This window comes from Lygodium microphyllum, chromosome 3 (genome assembly GCF_053477565.2).
Source record: "Lygodium microphyllum isolate KBCC chromosome 3, Lygodium_microphyllum_v1.1.10, whole genome shotgun sequence".
Classification (NCBI taxonomy): Eukaryota; Viridiplantae; Streptophyta; class Polypodiopsida; order Schizaeales; family Lygodiaceae; genus Lygodium; species Lygodium microphyllum.
In genome coordinates, this window is record NC_141137.1 from 217,750 (window position 1) to 241,375 (window position 23,626).

The window sequence follows — 23,626 nt, forward strand, 5'->3', positions numbered from 1 at the left end:
TCTTATTTGAAGAACAATGGTGACAAGATATCATCTTGGGGGTAGAAATTAGTAAGACACCACAATGCATTTGGTCAATGCAAAGGAGGTATGCCTTGAATGTTGAACCAACCTACTATCAAGGTGGTCGAATGTATACATACAAAAATACATCGCTATCAAAACTTGAAGCTCATGGCTAAAGTTTGGAGTATGAGATGCTACACTTTAAACGACAAATATGATCCTCCTTAATTAGTCCAAGTTACCATCAAACACTTCCTTTGATAGGCTAGCATATGCGAAGACTAGCAAGCCTTACAAAATATGATCACAAGAATTGCGAGATCTACTAAAGCTACACGGAGTATGGTACTTCTATTATGATTATAGATGAGACGAGTTTTTTGGTGATATTTGACAAGGTGTGCATATGACAAGATGATTGACACGTGATCCTATCTATTTGCTTACTTTTGTGACACATTACAATTCAAATAATTTACTTTTCCTCTAGTTGATTCAACTAGCATGGCAAAATGTTAGTGGTTATTCGACAAGGTTCCCTTCATGTAATCTCAAATTTCACCAAAAAACTTTTAGAGTGAAAAAAGCCACCAACATAATCAAAGCTTTTTGTACTCAAATGTACACAGGCTAGATCGTGCACACATGCCAAAATCACAACATTTTCATGTTAACAGGTATAAACACTTCAATACTGATGATATCAAAACTTATAACACAGTACAATTAGTGTAAGATTAACGAACTACCATACCAAACATGTTTAAGCAACAGGCTAGAAGTGGTTTCACACGTGGCATCACATATGTACTTCCACGAACTAGTAAACCATTTTTACGCAATGCATTCCTACCCATAAGGATACGCACATATCTCGGTAGTCCACGGATTATAACTGGTCTCTTCCTTTTCAGATTACGTAAAGGATTTTTGTTGTAAAAATTTGGTTGTCCTATCGCCTCTGACAGCCTGATTGAAATCAAACTAATCAGCTGCCATGTAACTAAGGTAAGGGTTTGTGAAGAAAACCAAAAGCTTTTCTTATAAAAACCGGCTGCCATGCAGCTACAGCCAGATGAAGCTCCCCAAATCGGGGAGAAAACATAGAGAGAAGAATTCACCCAAGTCCGTCCAACTGAACTGCCAAATTGGGGCATCTGTCACTGGGGTTTTTAAGGATTCAATATGCTAAAAACCAGAAGACCCATCTTAGTATTTTTGCAGATAGAGATGCACCCTCAATATGCTAAAAACCAGAAGACCCATCTTGGTATTTTTGCAGATAGGGATGCACACTCTGAAACATAGTTGACAGTACTATCTCAACAAATAAATCTGACATGCTATTTTATGCGTCAAAAAATCTGTGGCTGATATATAATAGACGACTACGAAAGCCTAATTGAATACTTCAAGCATTGTGTTCATCTGAATACGCACCTTATGAACATCACTCAAAAGACAAAAAGACTAGATGTTCAGCTCAATCTCTGAAGTCTCTCAGATGATAACTACAGACCATGCATCAGACGTTGCAGGTAACTGGTTGAAATCCATTTTGATTTACAATGAATGCTTGGCACATTATGTGGCACATTGGGATCTGATTTTTAACTCAACCATCTTAAGGTAGTTCATCAAATTAGTAATATTTTCATCTCGATTCATTAAAAGCTTATTTGATTCTTAATACCAAAACAGATGCTGAAGAAGTGTCCAAGCCTTTTTACACCAAAAAAGCATGGCCCAAACGATTCTCCAGTCGTAACCCATCCAAAGCTCAAAGGAAAAAGAAAGGCTAAGTTGCCAGTGAATTACTTGGCTTTAGGGTTGGCTACTATGTAGTCTATTGCAGCACTGCATGAATCAATTTTATCGGCTTCACTATCTGGAATTTCCAGCCCAAACTCCTCTTCAAGTGCCATGACGAGCTCCACAGTATCTAAACTATCCAACCCAAGGTCTGCCTGAAATTTTGATGATGGTGACACCTGCATATAATTCCACCCAAATTTTCAATAACCTTTCAAACTACAGAAAGCATTTTATCTGTTGAGTGAAAGATTGAAGAATTTTAGACTCAAGATACATGGCCACACGCTATGAAATACACTGAATTTACAATACATCACTGAAAACATACCCTGTAACAGAATAGGCATGCATTGGAAGGTGTGTGCATGGATTAGCGACTCAGACGTCAACGGGTACTGGCTACCAGTCTCACTCCAACAGCATGCAGACAGTCATTGGGGAAGAGACAAGGTGCTATATGTTGGGTAATGTGTAATCAGTAGATTTGAGCTCTCCAATTCACTTAGATGCTAGTTAGAGTTCTCGACATTGAAAATCATAGAACATTTTAGAAATCAAAGTACGAATTCTTGATACATGCACATTCAACATAAAAGCACACACAAATGTTGGGGTAAAGGCCAATGGCCAATAGCTAGGGAGGCACCCTTATATATGTGCACACACTATACAGTCATATATAAGTAAAGATAACAAAGAATAAGGGTATCATTCATTTTGTACCGACGTAACTCTCGTGTTTTTCTCTCTCTCAACCCTCTTGCACTCCACAGATTCTACCTTGCATCCCACCATTGTTTCCCTCTCAACTAGTATCAAAGTGACATTTTGTGTTCGAGGGAACTTGTGCTTGGAGCGAGCACGAGGAGTGAGCTTTGTCACAAAGGTTGACGATCGTGGCGTTGGAGGAATGCTTCTACTTCGAAGGGACCGTTGGAATGGAACATGGGTACGTGCCGTCCCCATTGGTTGTCGAGATAGAACCTGCGCAGAAGACGAGCATGAAAAGCATTATGAACACATACACTGTCTGGCAGGTCGAGTTTGTAGGTGACTTCGTTCAACACTTGAGTAATTTGGTAGGGTCCATAGTAGCAGTGATTGAACTTGGGAGTCATGTTCTTGGGAAGTGACATATTCTTAGAGTTGACTAAGACCATGTCTCCTTTGGTGAATAGTACGGCCTTCCTCTTTTTGTTGGCGATTTTGCTTTGTTCTAGGCTCTGCTTGGCCGCTACATTTCGATCTCTCCATTTCTTCAGGAACTCCTCTGCATCTTGATCTTCCGCTTTGGTTGCTCCAAATGCTAAGGCCAACGGGGTAATGACTTCTTTACCTGTGGCTAATTCAAAGGGGGTGTACCCCATTGCCGAGTGGATGGAGCTGTTGTAGTGGAATTCCAAGACATTAAGATACAAGGCCCAATCTTTCTGGTCCACTTGGGCATAGCTTCGGAGATAGTCTTCAATGCCTTGGTTGACTCGTTCTGTCTGTCCATCTGTCTTAGGGTGGAAGGATGAGAAGAATCTCAATTGTGTTTCCAGGGTCTTGAAGAGTTTCTTCCACATATCGCTTATGAATCTTCCATCTCTATCTAATACTATTGCCAGTGGTAAGCCATGGAGTTTGAAAACATGTGTAAAGAAGAGGCATGCTACCTCCTTAGCATTCAATGGTGGCTTGGCCGGGATGAAGTAGGCCTGTTTGGAGAAATAGTCCACCACTACAAAGATAATTGTGTACCCATGGGACTCACAATAAGTAGCGTAATGTACGTTATGGTTGCCATACGTCTAGACATTGCCTATCCAATGGGAGCAATTAGCACATATATAGAAAACCCTAGCAAGAAGTATGAGGAGGCAATAAAGAGTATACTTAAATGACACTAAGTCTATGTGCATATGCTTCCAAAGGAAGAATATATCTATTCTTGGATATGTAGATGCTGATTTTACAGGGAGTGTAGACTCTAGAAGATCTAATACAAGTTTTGTCTTTACTTTCATAGGTGGTATAGTCTCTTGGATCTCTCAATTGCAGCCATGTATGGCTTTTTTTACCACTAAGGCAAAGTATGTTGCAGTCATTAAGGCCTACAAGGAAGTTATATGGCTTATTCCTCTAGTAGAAGACTTGGGTAATGAAGAAGAGATGCCTATATTGCACTATGATAGTCAAAGTGACCATTTAGTTGGCATGCAACCCTATTTTTCATACGAAGACAAAGCACATTGAGGTAAAGTATCACTTCATCAAAGGTGCTTGAGGACAAGCGCATAGATAATAATCCTGCAGATCTTCTATCACGAGGACGTGAACATTTAATGCTTTGCTTATGTTTAATTGACATTTGATTAAAGGATTAATCAAATGTGCAATTAAAAGATGCACATGTGAGGTGCAAGCTACTTTTTCACAGTTGAAGGTTGAAGGACCCTGTTAAAAAGATGGGTGTCAAAGGCAAAAGTTGTAACAAGTTACACTTGTTAGATTCTAGGTGAATTTTGATGTTAGTTTGCCCCTAGGACCATTAATTGGCCATTAAGTGTCAGTGGTGACACTAGGGACTAGGCATTAATTAATGGATTAATGCTTGTCCAAGGGTCAATTAATGCATGGGATCACTTTGGGTTGCAAATGGCCTAGCCAATTAATTTTTGGATGGGTAAGGTCAATTTTCTGGGCATGGATTAAGGGCTGAATTAATTTTCAGAATTAATTAATTTTGAAAATTAATAAAATGGCTGAAAATTGCTGAAAATTGATTAAGAAAGTTGCCACTTGGCAAAACTTTCCCATGCAAGTGGGGCAAAAGGCTAAATAGGGCTGAAGGGAGAGGGAAATCTCATTTTTTCATTTTGGAGCTGTTGAAAAGAGATGTTGAACTTTTGCTACCAGCTTTTGGGGCAATTTTCCAACCATTGGAGACCATTTTGGTGATGGAGATTGCATATTCTTGACCTTGGAAAGTTGACAATTGCTGCTGATGCACTTTCTCCTAAAGATCATAGACTCTAATGCTCCTATTGTTGTTGGTGCATCTGTTTGGGCCCGGTACAGCAGGGCAGCAACTGATTTTGATCAGTTCTTCGCGACAAATCTCAAAATTCTCTCTTTCTCTATAGCATTCTCTCATCTCCTTCAGCCTATGCTCAGCCATTCTCGGCAATTCTTAGCCATTCGGAGGAGATCTCAGCCATTTTTGGTGGGCTGATCTGTAATTTCTACAGTAAAGCCTAATTTACAACAGAAATTAGGGTTTAGCATCCACCTTGGGATCCGTGCCAGAGATTGAAGGCTCAAGGGACTGAAATCAGCAGCTGATAATTGAAGATTATCAAGGGATTTCAGGAGCCAGCCCATCCCGAATTGATTTGGGGCAGCATTTGGCCAGCCAAGGGTCAAATTGGAGAAGAAGTCCTGGGTGAATCAAGGGGCAAATGACCCAAAAGGCTTGCTGGTCATTTATGACAGCAAGAGCAATTGGTTAGCAGGAGGAAACTGAAGAATCTCAAGTTGTACTCCTTCCAATTGAATGAAAGCTAAAGAAATACCGCAAGGGGCGCCAATTTTGGGGCCAACAGGGTGTCTACTGTCCAAGAATGTTATGGTAACGTGTGTATTTCATTTTATGTGCATTTATTTATTGTTGTAATTAACTCTTAAATCAGGTTATCGCCACCCATTCCAAGAAGGAAGGCTGGTTTCATCTTCTCATAAAGAGTTTACCTTCTCAGTGCTTTGCACACTCAAAAGTATTGATTGCCATTGGATACTATCTTCACTTTTTTCTTTTACTTCTATAAAGGCAAGTGAAAGGTTGTTAGGATAAAAGCCAATGGCCAATAGCCGAGTAGACACCTCTTATATATGTACATACTCTACAATTATATATAAGTGAAGATAACAAAAAATAAGGGTACCATTCGTTTTGTACCCACATAATTCTCGTGTTATTCTCTCTCAACCCTCTTGCACTCTATAGCTTATTCCTCTAGTAGAAAACTTAGGTATTGAAAGAGAGATGCCTACATTGCACTATGATAGCCCGAGTAACCATTCAGTCGAAACAAAACCCTACCTTTCATACAAAAACAAAGCACCTTGAGGTAAAGTATCACTTCATCGAAGAGGTACTTCAGGACAAGCGCATAGATCTTGTCAAGATCCATATGGATAATAATCATGTATATCCTCTCACAAAGAGTTTACCTTTTGAGCACTTTGCATAGTGTAGAGTACTAATGGACATTGGATAGTACCTTAACTTTTTTCTTATACTCCTATAAAGGCATATCGACCTTAAAATGAAAGGTTGTTAGGGTAAAGGGTAATGACCAATAGCCAAGCAAGCACCCCTTGTATATGTACACATTGTATAAGTGAAGATAATAAAGAATAAGAATAGCATTCATTTTATACCCACATAACTCTCGTGTCCTCTCTCTCAACCCTCTTGCATTCTATAATTTCTACTTCACATCCCGCCATTGCTTTCCTCTCAACAAAGATATGCAATACAAATCACTTGCATACTTGGTGGCAAGCCCTATGTGAATATGCACTTAGCAAACTTTAATTAGGTCCTTAGCCACATATCTAGTATCATGGCCCTGGGAGATGGATCAACCATGTAGATTGGTACTGAGTGACCATAACCATGTAGAATACTGCTCACCATGGACATGTGTGCAAGCATACATACATAAAACAAAAATACACGTTGTCGCAGCGCGTAGGGTTAAAGGTCACCACAAGAGTTTAGCAAGAAAACTGGACAAGATAGATGGAGATGTGTCTTCAAGAGATAAGTAGATTACAATGAATGTTTAAAGGTTCAAGAGGTACTTTACGGTCAATCACAAGGATTTGAGAGAACAGAATGTATGGGGTTTCAAGAGCTTAGACTCCGGAGATAGTAGAGATAAGAGAAGGATTGAAGGTTTCTACCCAAGTTCTTGAAGATGTTGATAGAGCTTCCAACTACACGTTCTTAGCAAAGATAACAAGAGTATTATCTCATAAGTTCTAACTCAAATCAAGCTTGTTTTCTTGACTGTAAGAGCAATCAAAAAAAACAAGTACAATATGCTATCATGTATCATAAACAACTCTGCATCCCATCATTCATACATGATCCCATAGCATGAATTAACTTTGCATGATTACATTCAATGTAGACTGTTAGGAACAAAAGCTTACAAAGAGACTTGCTTCAAGAGAGCTTCAAATTGAGTTCCTGATAAGGATAAGTTACCACAGCCAAGAAATAAGAGAAAAAGCTCATGTTAATTCAACTCAAAGCATCTATGAATGATCTACAAACATTGCCCTGCCATAGGGACACATAATACTTACATATTTTGACAAGATGTCTTCTATAGAGTAAAAAATGAATTAAAAGAACAATGTTGTAGCTAATTCTCTGAATATGGCTGAAGATATCAGCCCCAAATCAGCCTAAATATCTTCCGAAATTCACCTCTGATGATAGCATAAACTTTCCCTAACACGGTGTCGGAGCATTTGGTATCGAGAGTCTACTATGAGGGTAAGAAACAACACGGTGAAGGTAGATTCAAGGAGAGGAGTAGACGGAAGAGAAGGGGTTCGAAGAAATTGAAGACGTAAAAGAATACTCCCAAAAAGAATTAGAAAATGTAGAAGAATACTAACAAAGATGAAGCCTGTCACTTTCTTTCAACATTATGAGAAGATATAACTCTAATAGACAAAAATGTGTATAAAATAATATCTTCCTCTATGCTGCTCACATCGCCAATCTCATGCTTTCATTGGCTCTGAAAGGGGGGTAAAAAACCAACACACCTAGCCACAATTCTGCCAGATCACTCCATCTCCCACTTCAGAGTGCTATTCACTACCTGAAAACAACGATTGCGCGTCGTGCGATTTTGCCAATCTCTAGTTTTACATAAAATCCTCTCAAATTAGATGAAAGCTACATGCTTTCTTTTACATTTTATCATAATCTAGAAGTTGTCTACAATTTTATGGATTTTTACAAGAGATAATATCTAAAATATCAAAAATCTGTTGTTGCCAATGATATCACCATCATGAGGTGCTGCCACATTGCCCCTAGAGGACTCCCAGCTACTGCATTTTCTATCCCCTAGATAGACAATTGAAAGTACAATGCTAGGGGTTTGTTTTATAGCTTTGGGATTCCCCCAAACATACCCCTAGGCTATTATACACTAAGATGCTTAATATATACATATATTAAGCACACACAGATGGTGTACAAAATAACTAACAAACATAGTGTGCATGTTACTTCTCCTTTTTTTTTAGCATTGGTCAACAGTATAACCAACACGATTACAATATTGGCATTTGGGTGGTTGATTCTTGGTTATAGAACGTTCCAGGAGCTATGCTAGCATGCCAGTATCTTTGCTTTGCGGCATTCGTCATCCAAAAGCATGGCAACCATCTTTGCTTCGTCATTCATCATCCAAAAGGATGGCAAACATCTCCTCATACTTCATCTCCCAAGCCACCTTAAGGGCTGTCACAATTTTGCTACATTTCCCTTCTTTCATCAAGTTGTTGAGAAGAACAACCTTCACAGTTTCACTAAATTTCACTTCTTTTAGCAAGCTATTGAGAAGATAGACTTCTTATGATCGTCATCCAAACGAGTATTTAGTATAATTATTTGTTCAAAAAGGAGACTAGGATGATCAACGTGTAACTTGAGAGTCACTTACGGATTATAGGAGATACTAAATAATTGCATCTTCAAAAATTACCTTAAATTATTAATATCTCCCCCAAATATAATGTTAAGGACATTTCATATCTCTCTTGCCGTTTTTGTTAGATCAAGATGATGGGCTTTGGAGAAGGTTATCAAAGAGGTTGCACTCTCATTCTTCTTGAGCCATCCTTGATGAAGTTGTGGATTGCCTCAAATGAGCTTAACATCTTCAATGGATATGACTTTCCATGCACCTCCCCACTTAAGTAAAAGTTGAATCTTCATCTTTCACATGAAGAAGCCAATGCCCACAAATTTCTCGATAGTGATAGCATATCTTAACATCCTGATGGTAAGACGCCATTGTTAGTCACAAAGCCATGATGGTGTCGTAGTACAAACTGATCTGTATGGTATGGTATGGTACAGTATATATTCATACAATTTAGTACGAAAAAATAGGCACTTTTTGGCCACTCTCCTTCAAGCCTACAACTTTACTTTTTTCTTTCTCCTTTCTTTTTTTAATGCCTTTGTCTTATTTCTCTCCCCTAAGCCTCTCTCTCTCTCTCTCTAGCCCACATTTCTCTTATTTGTATGATCATTCATGTATGATCTATCCACTCCCATCAATGTAGCTGTAACTTGTAGGTAGCAATAGCACATGTTGCGCATGCAACATGAGGTTTTGGCATATTACCCTCAAGTATTCATCTTGTATACTCTAATAGCATTGCTATTGAGACTTGAAACATCTATTCTATTATCTTTAGTCCAAAATAATCAAGTTATTTTTTTTTCATACTAATATCGTATCGTACTGTACCTTATAAAATCTTAAGGTACCATTTAGTACCATATTTTATTGTATCATACCTCTCATACCTGACAACTATGGGTGTCGCCAAGCAAGCAAGTAGCTCACTCCTAGAGGGCAATACTAACAACCACCCCTAGAAGAAATGATGTGGAGATGGTTGTAGATCTCATGCAATAGGGAATCCCACGCAATGGCTAAGTCACTGAAAAAAGGACATGCATCCCATGCAATGGCTAGGGCAATGACGCCGAGCGAACATGTTTAAGGCAACAAGAATGGGATGGCAAGAAGGCATTGCAGATGCCCTGTACAACGGTACAACAAGGCAAGAGTGGATGACACAGCAAGGGGCGGTACAGTAAGAGGCAGCAACTAGTGATGGTTGGTAATGTGCAAAAATAGCAACATGTGCAAGATGATAGGATAGCCTATGCAAGAGTAGACGGCAGCCCAAGTGGCGCAACGTATAGGAGCAAACAACCCCTCACATGGCACAAAGGACTAAAAACAAGGTACAATATGAATACACTCCACTTTGTAGGACCGAAGTCAAATGTTTCCCTAGGATCCAACCTACACATAAGACACAACACCAGCCATATCCACAATAAAAGGGATTGGACACCAAATTCACCTACCAACCATAGAGCTAAATCGGCTCACTCTCAAGCATGGGAGCTAGCAACACTCTGAGTTACAACCACATCCCAAGGGTTGGTATCCCATACCACCAATGTTTGGTGAAGAGACCCGCCAACTCATGGCTTTTCACGGTCATCTTTGTGGGAATGAATCAAGTCATTTTCATCAATCGATAGACCACAACCAAGATTGCATCATGACCTCAAATTATACGGAAAAATCCTACAATAAAATCCATAGAAATACTACTCCACTTTCTATCAAGAATTTGTAAAGGATACAATATCCCCACATTGTTGTCAGAGTGCAACGACCGCAGAAGCGTTGTTGGAGGGGTTTTAGTCAACAGGTTGTATCCCCCGAGGATCAAAGAGAGAAGGGAGTAGAGAATAGGAGATAGAAGCAAAGAAAAAGAATAGGTAGGATATTCAAATGAATCCCAAGAATGATGGAAATCAAGTTCTCTTTAAGACGTGTCCATACATCATGAATCAATCATAAAACCTTCTACCAAGTCTGCCAAAGCCTTTACATAAGATAAAGACAAAGCTCAATGATTCAAACTCTACATGTATTACATGTAAACTCTGCAATACATCCAAGACAAAGCGTCCAAACAGTCCAAATGTCAATAGGTTTCAATGATTTCTTAGTAGAGAAGCCCAAGTACTTCTCCCGAGAGCACTATGTATTGATAGAACTTAAGAAGAGAAACAAAAGTCTTGTATGGGACTCCAAACACACTTCAGCCTTGTGTATTCCTAGTTATTACAGCAATCATAAACTGATTGTTTGATGACCAAACTCCAAGACAAATGGTTCTTGGATTATCTAGACAATGTCTACTACTACTCGGAAGCAATCTCCAAGCATTAGATCTCCTGGAACTACCTGTTATACCCAAAAACGTGCATCAAACACTAGTTTTTAATCTGCTGCTCAGATGGCGAATTTGATGGTTCCGTTGGTTACCCATCTTTTTTTATGAGAGTTTCCAAAACTAGCTAAAAAGCAACTCCCTTTCTACATGTCACCCTATTCTATATGTTTCCTAACCCTTTTTAGAATATTCACAAGAAATAATATCCAAAATAGGCTAAAATTGTCCAAAAATCCCATATTTTTGAACCATCCATACTATGGGCACTAACACTAATGATTAGTATGACATTAACTCTCTAGATTAATAAGAAAGGTAGATGATGATACACTCCAAGGTGTTTCACATTGTGTCTGCATAGTGGCATGACATCCACCCCCTCTACACCTGCACATCTTCTTGTATGTGCCAAAATCCTAGCTGTCACACCAGATTCAGAGTTCTCATTCTTTGTAACCATATCCTTTGCTTCTTCATCTTCCATATCTTCCTGGCTAGCCCTTGTATCATAGCCACAATTTTCATCCAGTTCTAGCAACTCATAGGCAGTAAATTCCCGCCTCTTGAATAATTTGATTCTTTTTTCCACTACCAGAATTCTTATGGATGTCCCATCCAGCTCATTTAATGCATAAGTAGCATTATCAGCTACCTATCTTACCACATAAGGTACGAACTATCGTTTGAAGACTTTACCCATGGCGCTATGCTAGTTTTTCAAAGTGTTATCATAAACTAGCACCCAATCTCCATCTTGTATGGTTCTTGGCCTCAATCTATGTCTTTTGTCAAATTGTTTCTTGTTCTATATCCTTGTTACCCTTAACTTTGCAATTGTTGTCTCTATGTCTTCTGACTTCCTTTCCAACTATATAATACATAAGGCTAACTCCTCCTCTCAATTCAACTCTTTCCAAGGTAGCACATTCCATGTGACTGTCATCTCTTCTGTCAACATGATAGGTTTTTGACCGTACATCAATTCAACAGACGTATATCCTGTAACAGTACGATGAGTTGTTCTATTAGCCCACAAAGCATAAGGGAGCAATCGTAGCTACTCTTTTATCTTCTCTCCACATGCTTTTGTCAATGCCTTCACAATAGACAGGAGACCTTTTTCACTTTTGCCATTTCTTTTAGGGTTATAAGCTAAATTTAAAGTAAGATTTATCCCCAACCGTGCAAAGAAATCATGGGTTTCATCCACATTCAGTTCACCCCTATCTGCTGTAATTTTTCCCACACAGACATACCGACAAAAGATCTCTTCTAAGAAAAAAATATACACTGAATTCGTTGTTATGGTTCGTAGAGCTCTCCCTTCCACTTCATTAAACAAGTCTTCATGGGCAAGTACAAGATACCTCATTTGCCAAAGACCTGTAAACATCCTAACTAAATCCACCACCCACTTAAAATGAAGAGACAAGGAATATGTGGTTTGCAATCTATCTTAATGTCTCATAGATGAATACATTTGACATGTCGTACATGTGAGCACAAAGTGAGCAACATCTTCATATATACCCTGCCACCAATATCTTTCTTTGATCTCTACAAAAGTACCCCAAACACCTCTATAAGCTTTCATGAAACTCCTACATAACATTTACTTGTAAAGCTCTATAACCCAAAACTCGCAATGGCATACCTTGTTTCTTCTTAGCATATTTCCACAAGTATCCATCTTTTAAGAAAAAGACATAGGTTTTCCTCTTGAACTTCTTAAACACCTCATCCGACCACTTCTCTCTTTGTTAATGTACTGAGGTATTGACCAATTCTCAGCCACTAATAGCTCTATCTGCAAAAGCCTCTGCAAATTCATCAACCACAGAACCTGCACCCACATTTCTTATGGTCACTTTATTGATTGGCTGCATGTCTTGAATAAATCTCAAAGCCCTACCAATAAACCAATGATTTGAGTACGGGGCTGAAGAGGCCTCCAAGTTTTTCATGCGTATCTTTTCATTTAGCAAATCCATTAGCTTTGGCAAGTAAGCTTTAGACACTGGAATAGGCATCAAGTTCCATAGTACATGTAACATAATAAATATTACCATAGGAGAGAAAACATTCAAATCCACACAATCTATTTCAGCTAGCTGAAATGCAAATGCTTTCCCATGCCAAGCCAACATCTGCATAAAACAATCTCTTTTAGCAGGCAAAAGAAACCCTTCTACACAAACTTTTGGTTCTTGTAATGTTTCAGCTATAAACTGATGACCTATATCTTTAGAATCCCATAAACTTTGTTGCCTTGACACTTTCTCATACAGACCCTCACTGTCTAGTGAAAGCGGCAAAGAAACTGGTTTCACCTTTTTGTCAACCGTCTTATATTTTGTCTCCACAACTACTTCAACCCATTGTAATCCTTCCTACTAAGCAAACAGTGCTATAACATCATATATGTCCAAACATACTGATAACACTCTATTTTCAGCCTCATTTTTTGCATGTATGTTTGCTGAAATTTCAGCCATTAGTGTCAATAATATTCGGTCCATAAAAGAAGCCTGAAATGCATTCATTTTCAACTGACCCCTCCGATGCTCTCAGATCCTTAGTAGCCCATTTCATAGATATGCGTTCAACCTTGCATAAAGCTTCCATAGGCTTAAACCAACATGAACTGTTTGCTATAAACTGAGAATAACCACCAATAAATACATGTTTCATTCCATCAAGAGGCGAGTAGATCCTCTGAACAGCACTACAGTAGCCCCGCATTGCAACAATGCTTAGTGAAAATTCGGTTCCTTGAATTCCCTTGCATTTAGAGAAAAGGGAGATTCTCGAAGCGTATCTCGATTCCTAGGAGGATTAACAGATTTGCAACCTTAGGCTAAACCACACTTCTTGTCACTCTCTTAGATATCCCTACATTATCTTCATCTCTTCCGTTTCTCTTCCACAAGTACATCCGTGTTTCACACTTTTGCTAAATATGCATACATTAAGTATGCATCTACCGATGATTCCCAATCAATCATGTCACGAATGTATTTCCCTTCATGAGACATTTCACTATCAGTAGCTTTCCTCTTTTTAGTTGCATGCAAAGCATATGTCTGTATTGCAACCTTCGGACAGTTCATCACTTAGCTAAGCATTCTATCCAATTGTAGACCAAAAGTAATAGCATGTACAACCGCATAAGCATTTCGGACAGCCAAGTCTTCCAATAACTTTTGCATACCTCCCTTTCCAAAATTCAAAGCAAGAGGCAATCATGTTTCTTGTGCATGGATTTTGCCATCTTTTCAAAAGATGTTGTCATGCCAAGGCCTCCTGATAAGCAACACAATCCTTCCTTTCATGCTACAAACTATCACACCACATACATATTTTCCCTTGCTTAGACGTTGCTTCCTGTCCCTTTTCCTCTTATCATTTCTCATCCAATTTTGTAACCTTGAACTGAAGATCCCGCATGCCTTTAACCAACTCATCTAATACATTATCCCTAACAGTGGGAACAATAGGTGCAACCATAGGGTTGGCTACAAAAGCAAGTGGCTTACTAGATACATCAATTGTTTTACCCATAACAGTGGGCAAGCTAGATACACGCAATCTTTCTCTTCTTATATGCTTTTTCACCAATACAATAACAGCATCCTTAACATGCCTCCACTCTGTTTTAAGCCTTGTCTATGTAGTCTAATCCTCTAACGAATCATCAAGCTTCTCTTGAAGCTCAGAATCTACCCCTTGTAGAAACAATTCAATTTTCTCACCTGCAAGAGCCTATTGTTCTACAAGATCTAACTCATCGAACTAACTTTCAAATTCTTTTAATAACTCTGTAGCCACAAGACCCTTATTGGGTTGTAGAACCCGCTCTTGGAAAGTCTTGCAGATAATCAAACTGATGTCTTTAATGTAAAATTCTTCCCAAAGTGTCTTCTTGAAAGCTACCCAGTCAGTATCTGTAATAAACCAATTCTCACAGCAAATCAAATAATTGGAAATTCATGAAATATACCAATACAATAAATACACCATGTTTGTAAAGTAGCCATAGCCAAGGTAGCTAAGCTTGAAATAATATTGCCATGGAAGGCTGAGAATCAAAGATGTAAGCTGCAACATGAATATTCACCTCGTACTGTCCACAATCCAAGGAGTAGCTTAACTACTCGACTATGACAAGTGGGCCTGTACGGTCAGCTCATCGAGAAGCAACTTACAAATGTGATGTTATGACAGAGAGCGCAAGGATCAAGACACGCAATGCTTTCTCACAGCACAAAGAGAGAGAGTGCAAAAAGGAGAGCGAGCACGACACCTTTCTTATTCAGTACAAAGACTAGTGTATCTCTTTAGGTTTTAGATAGATATATACGAAAGTACAATGTGCTGAGGGTGTGTTCACACCCGAGCACATAAAAAAGGCACGATGGCCCTTTATTCCCAGAAACCTCCCACCTAAAGGCAATGTGCCTTAAGAGAAGAAAAGAATCAGCTAAGTCTAGGTTTGTACAAAGCTGAAATACGTGTAACTATCCAACTCCCATCATCAATCGACAATGAGCAAACCGTTGTGCTGAAAGACCTTTCGTGAGAAGATTTGCAGAATTATCATCTCTATACACTTTGACAAGCTCAATACTCTTGCTGTCAAGTACATCTCTAATGAAGTGATACTTCACCTGTATATGCTTCGTCTTTGCATGAAAGACGGGATTCCGTGCTAGCATGATAGCACTCTAACTATCACAATGGAGAACAGGTAACTCTATAATGCCAAGCTCACCCACCAAACGTGAAAGCCATAAAGCCTCCTTGCATACCTTAGTGGCAGCCATATACTTTGCCTCTATAGTAGACAATGCAACACACTTTTCTAGCCTAGAGTTCCAAGAGACTGCTCCTCCTGTGAAGATAAACACATACCCAAAAGTGGACTTTCTGCAATCCGCATGACCAGCATAGTCTGCATCCGTAAAGCCAATGGCATATACCTTCTGTTTTCCAAAGCAGATTCACAAATTCTTTGTGCCTTTGAGGTATCTCATAATACCTTTCATTGCTTCCCAATGCTTTTTACCAGGGTTTACTATATATCTGCTAACCACTCCCACTGCAAAGGCAATGTCAGGATATGTAGCAACCATAGCATACATCAAACTGCCAACAACTAAAGCATGTGGTATCTTGGTCATATCAACCTTCTCATCATCAAATGTAGAGTTGTCCTCTACATTAAGTTTCACATATGGAGGCAATGGAACCCCAATTGTTTTCCCCCCCTCCATATTGAAACGCTACAAAACCTTGGAGATATACTCTTGCTAAGATAGATAGAGTAATCCTTTTGACCTATCTCTGAGTATTCGCTTGCCAAGAATGTGACTTGCATCACCAAGATCCTTCATGTCAAAGCTGCCATGAAGACTTTGCTTCGGTGAGTCCAAGGCATGAGTAAAGCATATGATATCTTGGTCATTTCAGCCTTCTTATCATCAGATGTAGGGTTGTCCTCTGCACTGAGTTTCACATATGGAAGCAATGGAACCCCAATTGTTTTTCCCCCCTCCATATTGAAACACTGCAAAACCTTGGAGATATACTCTTGCTGAGATAGATAGAGTAATCCTTTTGACCTATCTTTGAGTATTCGCATACCAAGAATGTGATTTACATCATCAAGATCCTTCATATCAAAGCTGCCATGAAGACTTTGTTTCAGTGAGTCCAAGGCATGAGTATCCCTGCCAGCAATCAGCATGTCATCAACATACATAACCAAGATAATTAGGCTGTCATCTGCTGCCTTCTTGGTATACAAGTAGTGATCCACTTGACTTCTATGAAAACCTTGAGACTATATAAATGTATCAAACTTATGATACCATTCTCTTGGTACTTGTCTCAACCCATACAAACTCCTTTTGAGTTTGCATACCATATTCTCTTTCCCTTTTGTCACAAACCCTTCAGGCTGCTGCATATATATATCTTCATGCAGATCACTATGTAAGAATGCAGTCTTTACATCTATCTGTATGAGCTCCATATTTTCAGTTGCAACCAAGCCCAAAATGGTTCTCAATGTAGTCATCTTGACTACAGGAGAGAAGATCTCATCAAAATCAACTCCACGTTCCTAACCAATCTTGCTTTGTACTTTGGCGAGGAACCAAAAGTGACCTTCATCTTGTAAACCCATTTGCATGGAAGGGTTTTTTTGTCAGAGTGCAGCGGTGCGGAAGCGTAGGACTGAGAGAGAGAGAACGCAGAGAGAAAAGGGAGAGAAAGAGACAGTGTACAATGAAGATCTGCTGTATAAAGAATGCTGAATACAAAGATATACACGGGCGCAGTATGCTGGACTGCGTGTCTCCACCTCGACGATGCGACCTGCTGTCCACCTCGAAGTCTGCTGCAGTCTGCACTGTCTGCTGTCTGAAATCTGTGAACAGAGACAGAAATCTGCACGGCACCGGTCTGTAATCTGCGACAGAGAATAGTGGCCAGACTGCTGAAAACGTCAGCAATAAATAGGCGAAAAATCACCTAGAACGGGGCTCAAAAAATGGGGCGCAGCCTGATAAAAATGGCTGCAGGCAGTCGGACTGCCACGTGGCAGTCCGACTGCACAGTCCGACTGTGCAGCTGGTCCGACTACTGGACCAGCTGTGCTGCTGCCTAAAAAACAGGCTATGAACTCTAACACCCCCTCTCAGAGCCTGGACAGGGCAAAAGCCTGAGGGATCTGGAATGTTGCCGAAGTAGAGCCTGAGGAAGCGCCTTCGTAAACAAATCCGCAAGATTATCCTCCGTCTTGCAATACTCCACAGTGATGGTCTCATCCAGAAGCTTTTCTCGGATGAAGTGGTACTGGATCTCAATATGCTTCGTCCGGGCATGAAAAACAGGATTCCTTGCCAAGGCAATGCAACTCTCATTGTCACATCGCAGCAATGTAGGACGAGTCTGGGGGCACCCAAGCTCCTCCAACAATCTCCGAAGCCACACAACCTCGCATGTGGTGGAAGATGCGGCCCGATACTCCGCCTCAGTAGACGAAAGGGCTACCGTGGGCTGCTTCTTGCTACTCCATGAAATAACACCTGCACCCAAAGTAAAGCAGTAACCTGTGGTAGACTACCTGTGGTCCACGTCACCGGCCCAATCCGAGTCGCTCCAACCTGCAAGTACAAGATCTGACCCATCTGTCCCTGCAGGGTAATGAATCCCCAAATCAGATGTCCCCCTCAGATACCGAAGTATCCTCTGAGCAGCCTGCAGCCTGCCAATGCACCGTCTTACGTTCACTCATGAACCCTGCCAAGAGCCCAACAGCAAAACATAGATCAACCCTGGTGTTGAGAAGCCAAATCAAAGACCCTATCAACTGTCGATAGTGGGAAGCATCCGCCAAAGGAGAAGCTGAGTGGGAAGTGGCCTTCCAGTTCGGATCCATAGGAGTAGAGAGGGCCCGACAATCTTCCATCTCAAAAGACACCAAGAGCTCCTGTACATATCTCTGTTGGGAGAGAAAAATCCCCCTCTGAGACTGATAAATCTCATGTCCTAAAAAGAAATGGAGTAGCCCCAAATCCGTCATCTCGAACGTCCGATGTAAAGCTGACTTTGTCTCCTGGACCTGCTGTGCATCATCACCTGTGACAATCAAATCATCAGCATATAATACAAACAACACACAACCATCCTCGGAAGTGTGAACATACAGCTGCGGATCGGCCTTGGACCGCCGATATCCCAACTGAGTCTGGAGGAACGAATCAATCTTCTCGTTCCAAGCTCGCGGGGCCTGCTTGAGACCATACAGGGCCTTCTTCAACCTGTAGACTTTCCCATCTGAAGAACCAAAGCCAAGAGGCTGCTCAACGTAGATCTCCTCCTTCAAATCACCATTCAGGAAGGCCGACTTCACATCCAGCTGATAAACAGGCCATCTCCTATGGCCAGCCAAAGCAAGAACAGCTCTAATGGTTGCCATACGAGCTGTAGGGGCAAAGGTGTCATGACAGTCAATCCCTGGGCACTGGGCAAAACCCTTAGCAACAAGGCGAGCCTTGTGCTTATCCAAAGTACCATCACTGAGATATTTGGTTTTGAAGACCCACTTGACTCCAATCACCTTTTTCTTCGAGGGGCGTGGCACAAGTGACCAAGTGCCATTCCTCTCAATAGCCTCCAACTCAGCTTCCATAGCTTTCTTCCATGGGGCGGACTGTAAAGCCTCCTTCACGGAGGTGGGCTCTCGATCCTGCATAACTCGGGACATCAAACAATAATTGGAGCAAACAAGCTCCGAAGAATGCGCCTGGTGCCTTCGTGACCGCCGCGGACCATCCTGCGGTCCCCACTCCTCAGGAACCCCCTGGATCCCTGAATCACGGAGTGTGTCACGGGCCCAGCGAGGAGGAGGCCGAACCTCCCCTCGTCGTTCTCCATCAGTAGAAGACTCTGGAATGTCCACCGGTGGTAACTCCTCAGAAGGATCCGGTGGAGCAGTAGACTCTGTGTCAGAAACAGAATCATAATCAAACGGCACAGGCTCCAGTGGAACTGTAGAAGGAGCCAAACTCTCCCCTGGATCTCCAAGAACGGGGTGCTCCTCACCCGTTGAAGAAGCCGGAACCTCCACAAACCGCACATCACGGCTAGTATATACATCCCGCTTGACGGGATCATACAGTCGGTAGCCTTGGGACTGGGAGCTGTAGCCAGCAAATACCTGTTTTCGAGAAGCCGCTTCAAATTTGTCACGATGAGCCTTGGGAATGTGAACATAGGCATCACACCCAAAGACCCGAAAGTAAGAAACATCTGGCTTCGTCCCAAAATAAGCCTCAAATGGAGTCATCCCTTCCACGGCCGAAGTAGGGGATCGATTAAGGATGTGGACTGCAGTAGCCACAGCCTCGGCCCACAGAACCTGAGGGGTCTATCGGTGCTCCATCATGGTGCGCGCCATCTCGATCACACTGCGGTTCTTCCATTCTAGAATACCATTTTCTTGAGGAGTATTGGTATTGGCAAACTCCTGGTGAATTCCTCTATCTACACAAAACCGAGCAAATTCATTAGACACAAATTCACCTCCCTTGTCGGATCGCAAGGTCTTCAACTTCCGGCCTGATCAGTTCTCCTCAAAGAGAAGCCAATCCTTGAAGTGCGAGAAAGCTTCTGACTTTAGTGCCAAAAAGTAGGCCCATGTCATCCTGCTATAGTCATCCACGATCAGCATGAAGTACGAGCTCCCACGCAGGGACTCATTCCTCATAGGGCCACATAGATCCGTAGATACTAACTCCATCGGTGAAGTAGACCGCCGCGAAGCGGTGTGGGGAATGGCATCCCTATGCTGCTTCCCCCTTATGCAGGAGACACATGGCTGCTGGCTCACCACTATATCCGGCAACCCTCGAACAAGCTGTCCCCGTGACGCCTTCCGAAGATAGTCATAGTTCAGGTGACCAAACCTAGCATGCCATAATTCAGACTGTGACTGTGAGGTAAGAAGAAGAGTAGAGAGGGCAGTGGAAGACTTCAGTTTGTAAATGCCGTTCTCCTCATATCCAGATGATAGAACCTTCCTCGATTCACGATCAAGGACTCGTACAGTAGAACTGTCAAACTCCACCAAAAGACCAAGGGAGCAAATCTTATGAACTGAAAGGAGATGGTACCCTAATCCTGGTACATGCAAAACCTCTGAGGTATGGGTGCCACCTTGTCCATCCGGAATAAGCTGCATCTTACCCCGACCTGCAATAGAAACTGAAGAGCTGTCTCCAATGAGAACCTGCCCACGCGAAGGTCGCAGCTGGGCAACACCATCTGATGAAGGAGTCATGTGCCGTGAGGCACCACTATCAATAATCCACTCTCGAGATTGGGGAGCCGCCATCGCAGCATCAGAAGCATTCGGTGAAGCGTCCTCAATGACAACTAAATGTAGAAATGCAGCTGATGAGGGTGCAGCCACCACTCCAGAATCCTTGGTTTCCTTCTTCTTGGTGTCCTTCGAGTCTTTGTCAGGGCAATCCTTCTTCCAATGGCCAGTCTTTCCACAAATATGGCATGTGGAGTCTTTGTCCTTCTCCTTCTCCTTGTCCTTCTTGGACTTGTTATCCCCCTTCTTCTTCTTTTGGTCCTTCCCCTTCTTCTGAGAGGCTTGACCTGTCAACGCCTCCGTCTTGGAAGCATTCTGTCCCTTTAACTGTTCCTCTTGGTCCAAGACCATAGGAACCAACTCTTCCCACCGAAGAGTAGACTCTCGCCCCAAAGCAATAAGGGCAGAGTAAAATGTACCGAATCGTGGCGGCAACTGGGACAAGAGTGTAATCGCCATGTCTTCGGAGGAAATTGGCTTCCCCGCATTCTGAACCTGCATCTGTAGCTGCCTTAGCTTGTTAATGTGTTCCCTTAGCAAAGAAGACTTATTGACGGACAAGGTCCACATCTGTACCTCCAAAGAAACCCTCTTCATCAGGGTCATCCAATTGTACATTTGATCAAGCTCCAGCCATATCTCACGAACCACCGTCAAGTGCTCGATGTGAGCGATCACGGCTGTAGTGCATGATAGAAAGAGAAAGGATCGAATCCTGGCATTCAGTTTGTCCCAATGAGACTGGGCCCTGGCCAACTCCGCACGAGCATCGGAAGAGAGTTTGGACTCATCTCTTACCGAAGGCCGGTCAATATCTTCCTGTACCAACTCCGCCAAATCATAGGACTCAAGAATGGCCAACATCATAACGCGCCAAATGCGGTAGTTGTCGCCGTCGAGCTTCTGATCTGTAGGAAGAGCCGGTAGGATAGGCACCTTCCGGTCCATAATCGCCTGGAACTCCAAGTCCATCTCTGTAGACATCTTCACCTGCAATGCCTTCTCAAACGCAAAAGCAACCCCCTCTGACTGAGTAAACTCAGCCTGCTAAGGCTCTTCAGCGTCCTGAAGCTTCTTCACCCGCCGGAGGCGATAAAAAAGCAAAACCTGCACTTTTAGGTTGAAAACTCAAACTTTCTCCGCGTCAAACAGCAGCAAATCCACCACCTGTACTCCTTTCCTGTGCGCCCACACTCGTTTCAGCCTTGTTCTAAGGCGCAGCCCTCCTGTCTGCCCTTAAACGCAAAAAACGCAAATTTGTGTCGCAATGGAAACTCCTCTTCAGGTTGATTCTGCGCTCAGTCAGCCCTCAAACACTGCTCGGGTTTTTTTGTCAGAGTGCAGCGGTGCGGAAGCGTAGGACTGAGAGAGAGAGAACGCAGAGAGAAAAGGGAGAGAAAGAGACAGTGTACAATGAAGATCTGCTGTATAAAGAATGCTGAATACAAAGATATACACGGGCGCAGTATGCTGGACTGCGTGTCTCCACCTCGACGATGCGACCTGCTGTCCACCTCAAAGTCTGCTGCAGTCTGCACTGTCTGCTGTCTGAAATCTGTGAACAGAGACAGAAATCTGCACGGCACCGGTCTGTAATCTGCGACAGAGAATAGTGGCCAGACTGCTGAAAACGTCAGCAATAAATAGGCAAAAAATCACCTAGAACGGGGCTCAAAAAATGGGGCGCAGCCTGATAAAAATGGCTGCAGGCAGTCGGACTGCCACGTGGCAGTCCGACTGCACAGTCCGACTGTGCAGCTGGTCCGACTGCTGGACCAGCTGTGCTGCTGCCTAAAAAACAGGCTATGAACTATTTTTGCCCTTTAGGCAACTGCGCCAAGTCCCAAGTGCCATTTTTCTCAAGAGATTCCATCTCTGGCAACATGGCTTTATACCATTTCTTGCTATCCTGTCTGTCCATTGCTTCCTTGAAGCAAGACAGTTCACCATAGTCTGTCAACATGATATAATCAACCACATTGTTTGCACCCGGAATGAATCTATCAGGTTGTCTAGTAGCCCTAGACAATCTCCTAACCCAATGATTATTGTTTGCTGGCTGTTGAGCCTACAAATTTCCATTTTTAGCTTGCTGTCCTGGCATTTCAGCCTGCAAATCAGCATTAACAGCTTGTTGTCGTAGCTGTTTTTACACATCCAATGGCTCATCATTATGGGCAATGGCTGGCTGATCATTTCCAGCATTATTTTCTACATTTGCAAGTTCATTTACAATAGGTATTTGCTGTTGTACAACGGGCATATTTTGCTGTCCAAAAGGTATTTCTTCTCGAAATACAACCCTACAGACCTCCTCACCTCCTCAGTCTTTTCGGGTTGTTTACGCATGCAATCTTCTTGGAAGATAACATCATTGCTGCATACTACTTTCCTTTTCTCGGGATCCCATAATCTATGCCCCATTTCACCTTCATCACCATATCCTAGGAAAATACATTTACAAAACTTTGGCTCAAGTTTGCTACATTTTTCCTTACGTATATGCACAAATGCTTCGCAATCAAACACTTTCAAGTGTGCATACGAAGGTGGCTTGCCCGATTACGCTTCTCGAGGAACTCCCCCTCCCAAAGACCTATTTGGTGACCGATTAATCAAGTGTACGGCTATCATAAAAGCCTCTGCCCAAAACCATGAGGTAAAGCGACATGTGATAGCATTGTCCAGACCTTGTCTCAAATGGTCCGATTCATACGCTCTGCAATACCATTTTGCGGCGGATTATGAGTAGCAATGAGTTTCCTTTTTATCCCTTTGCTATCACAAAATGCCTGAAAGGCCTTGGATACATATTTCCCATTATTTTCATAGCGAAGACACTTAAGT

General features: G+C 41.9%; 1 protein-coding gene across 2 annotated transcripts in view; it reads right to left on the reverse strand.

Annotated features, from left to right (window-relative positions):
• Window positions 1-1,463: 1,463 nt before the first annotated feature.
• Window positions 1,464-23,626, reverse strand: part of LOC148037985 (acyl carrier protein 2, mitochondrial-like) — a 36,096-nt gene continuing 13,933 nt past the window's right edge. For both annotated transcript variants that reach the window (XM_087667727.1, XM_087667719.1), the window contains exon 2: window positions 1,464-1,997. In XM_087667727.1, the coding sequence (XP_087523853.1) occupies window positions 1,821-1,997 (177 nt within the window). In that variant the 3' untranslated portion in view covers window positions 1,464-1,820. The remainder of the gene's footprint in view (window positions 1,998-23,626) is intronic.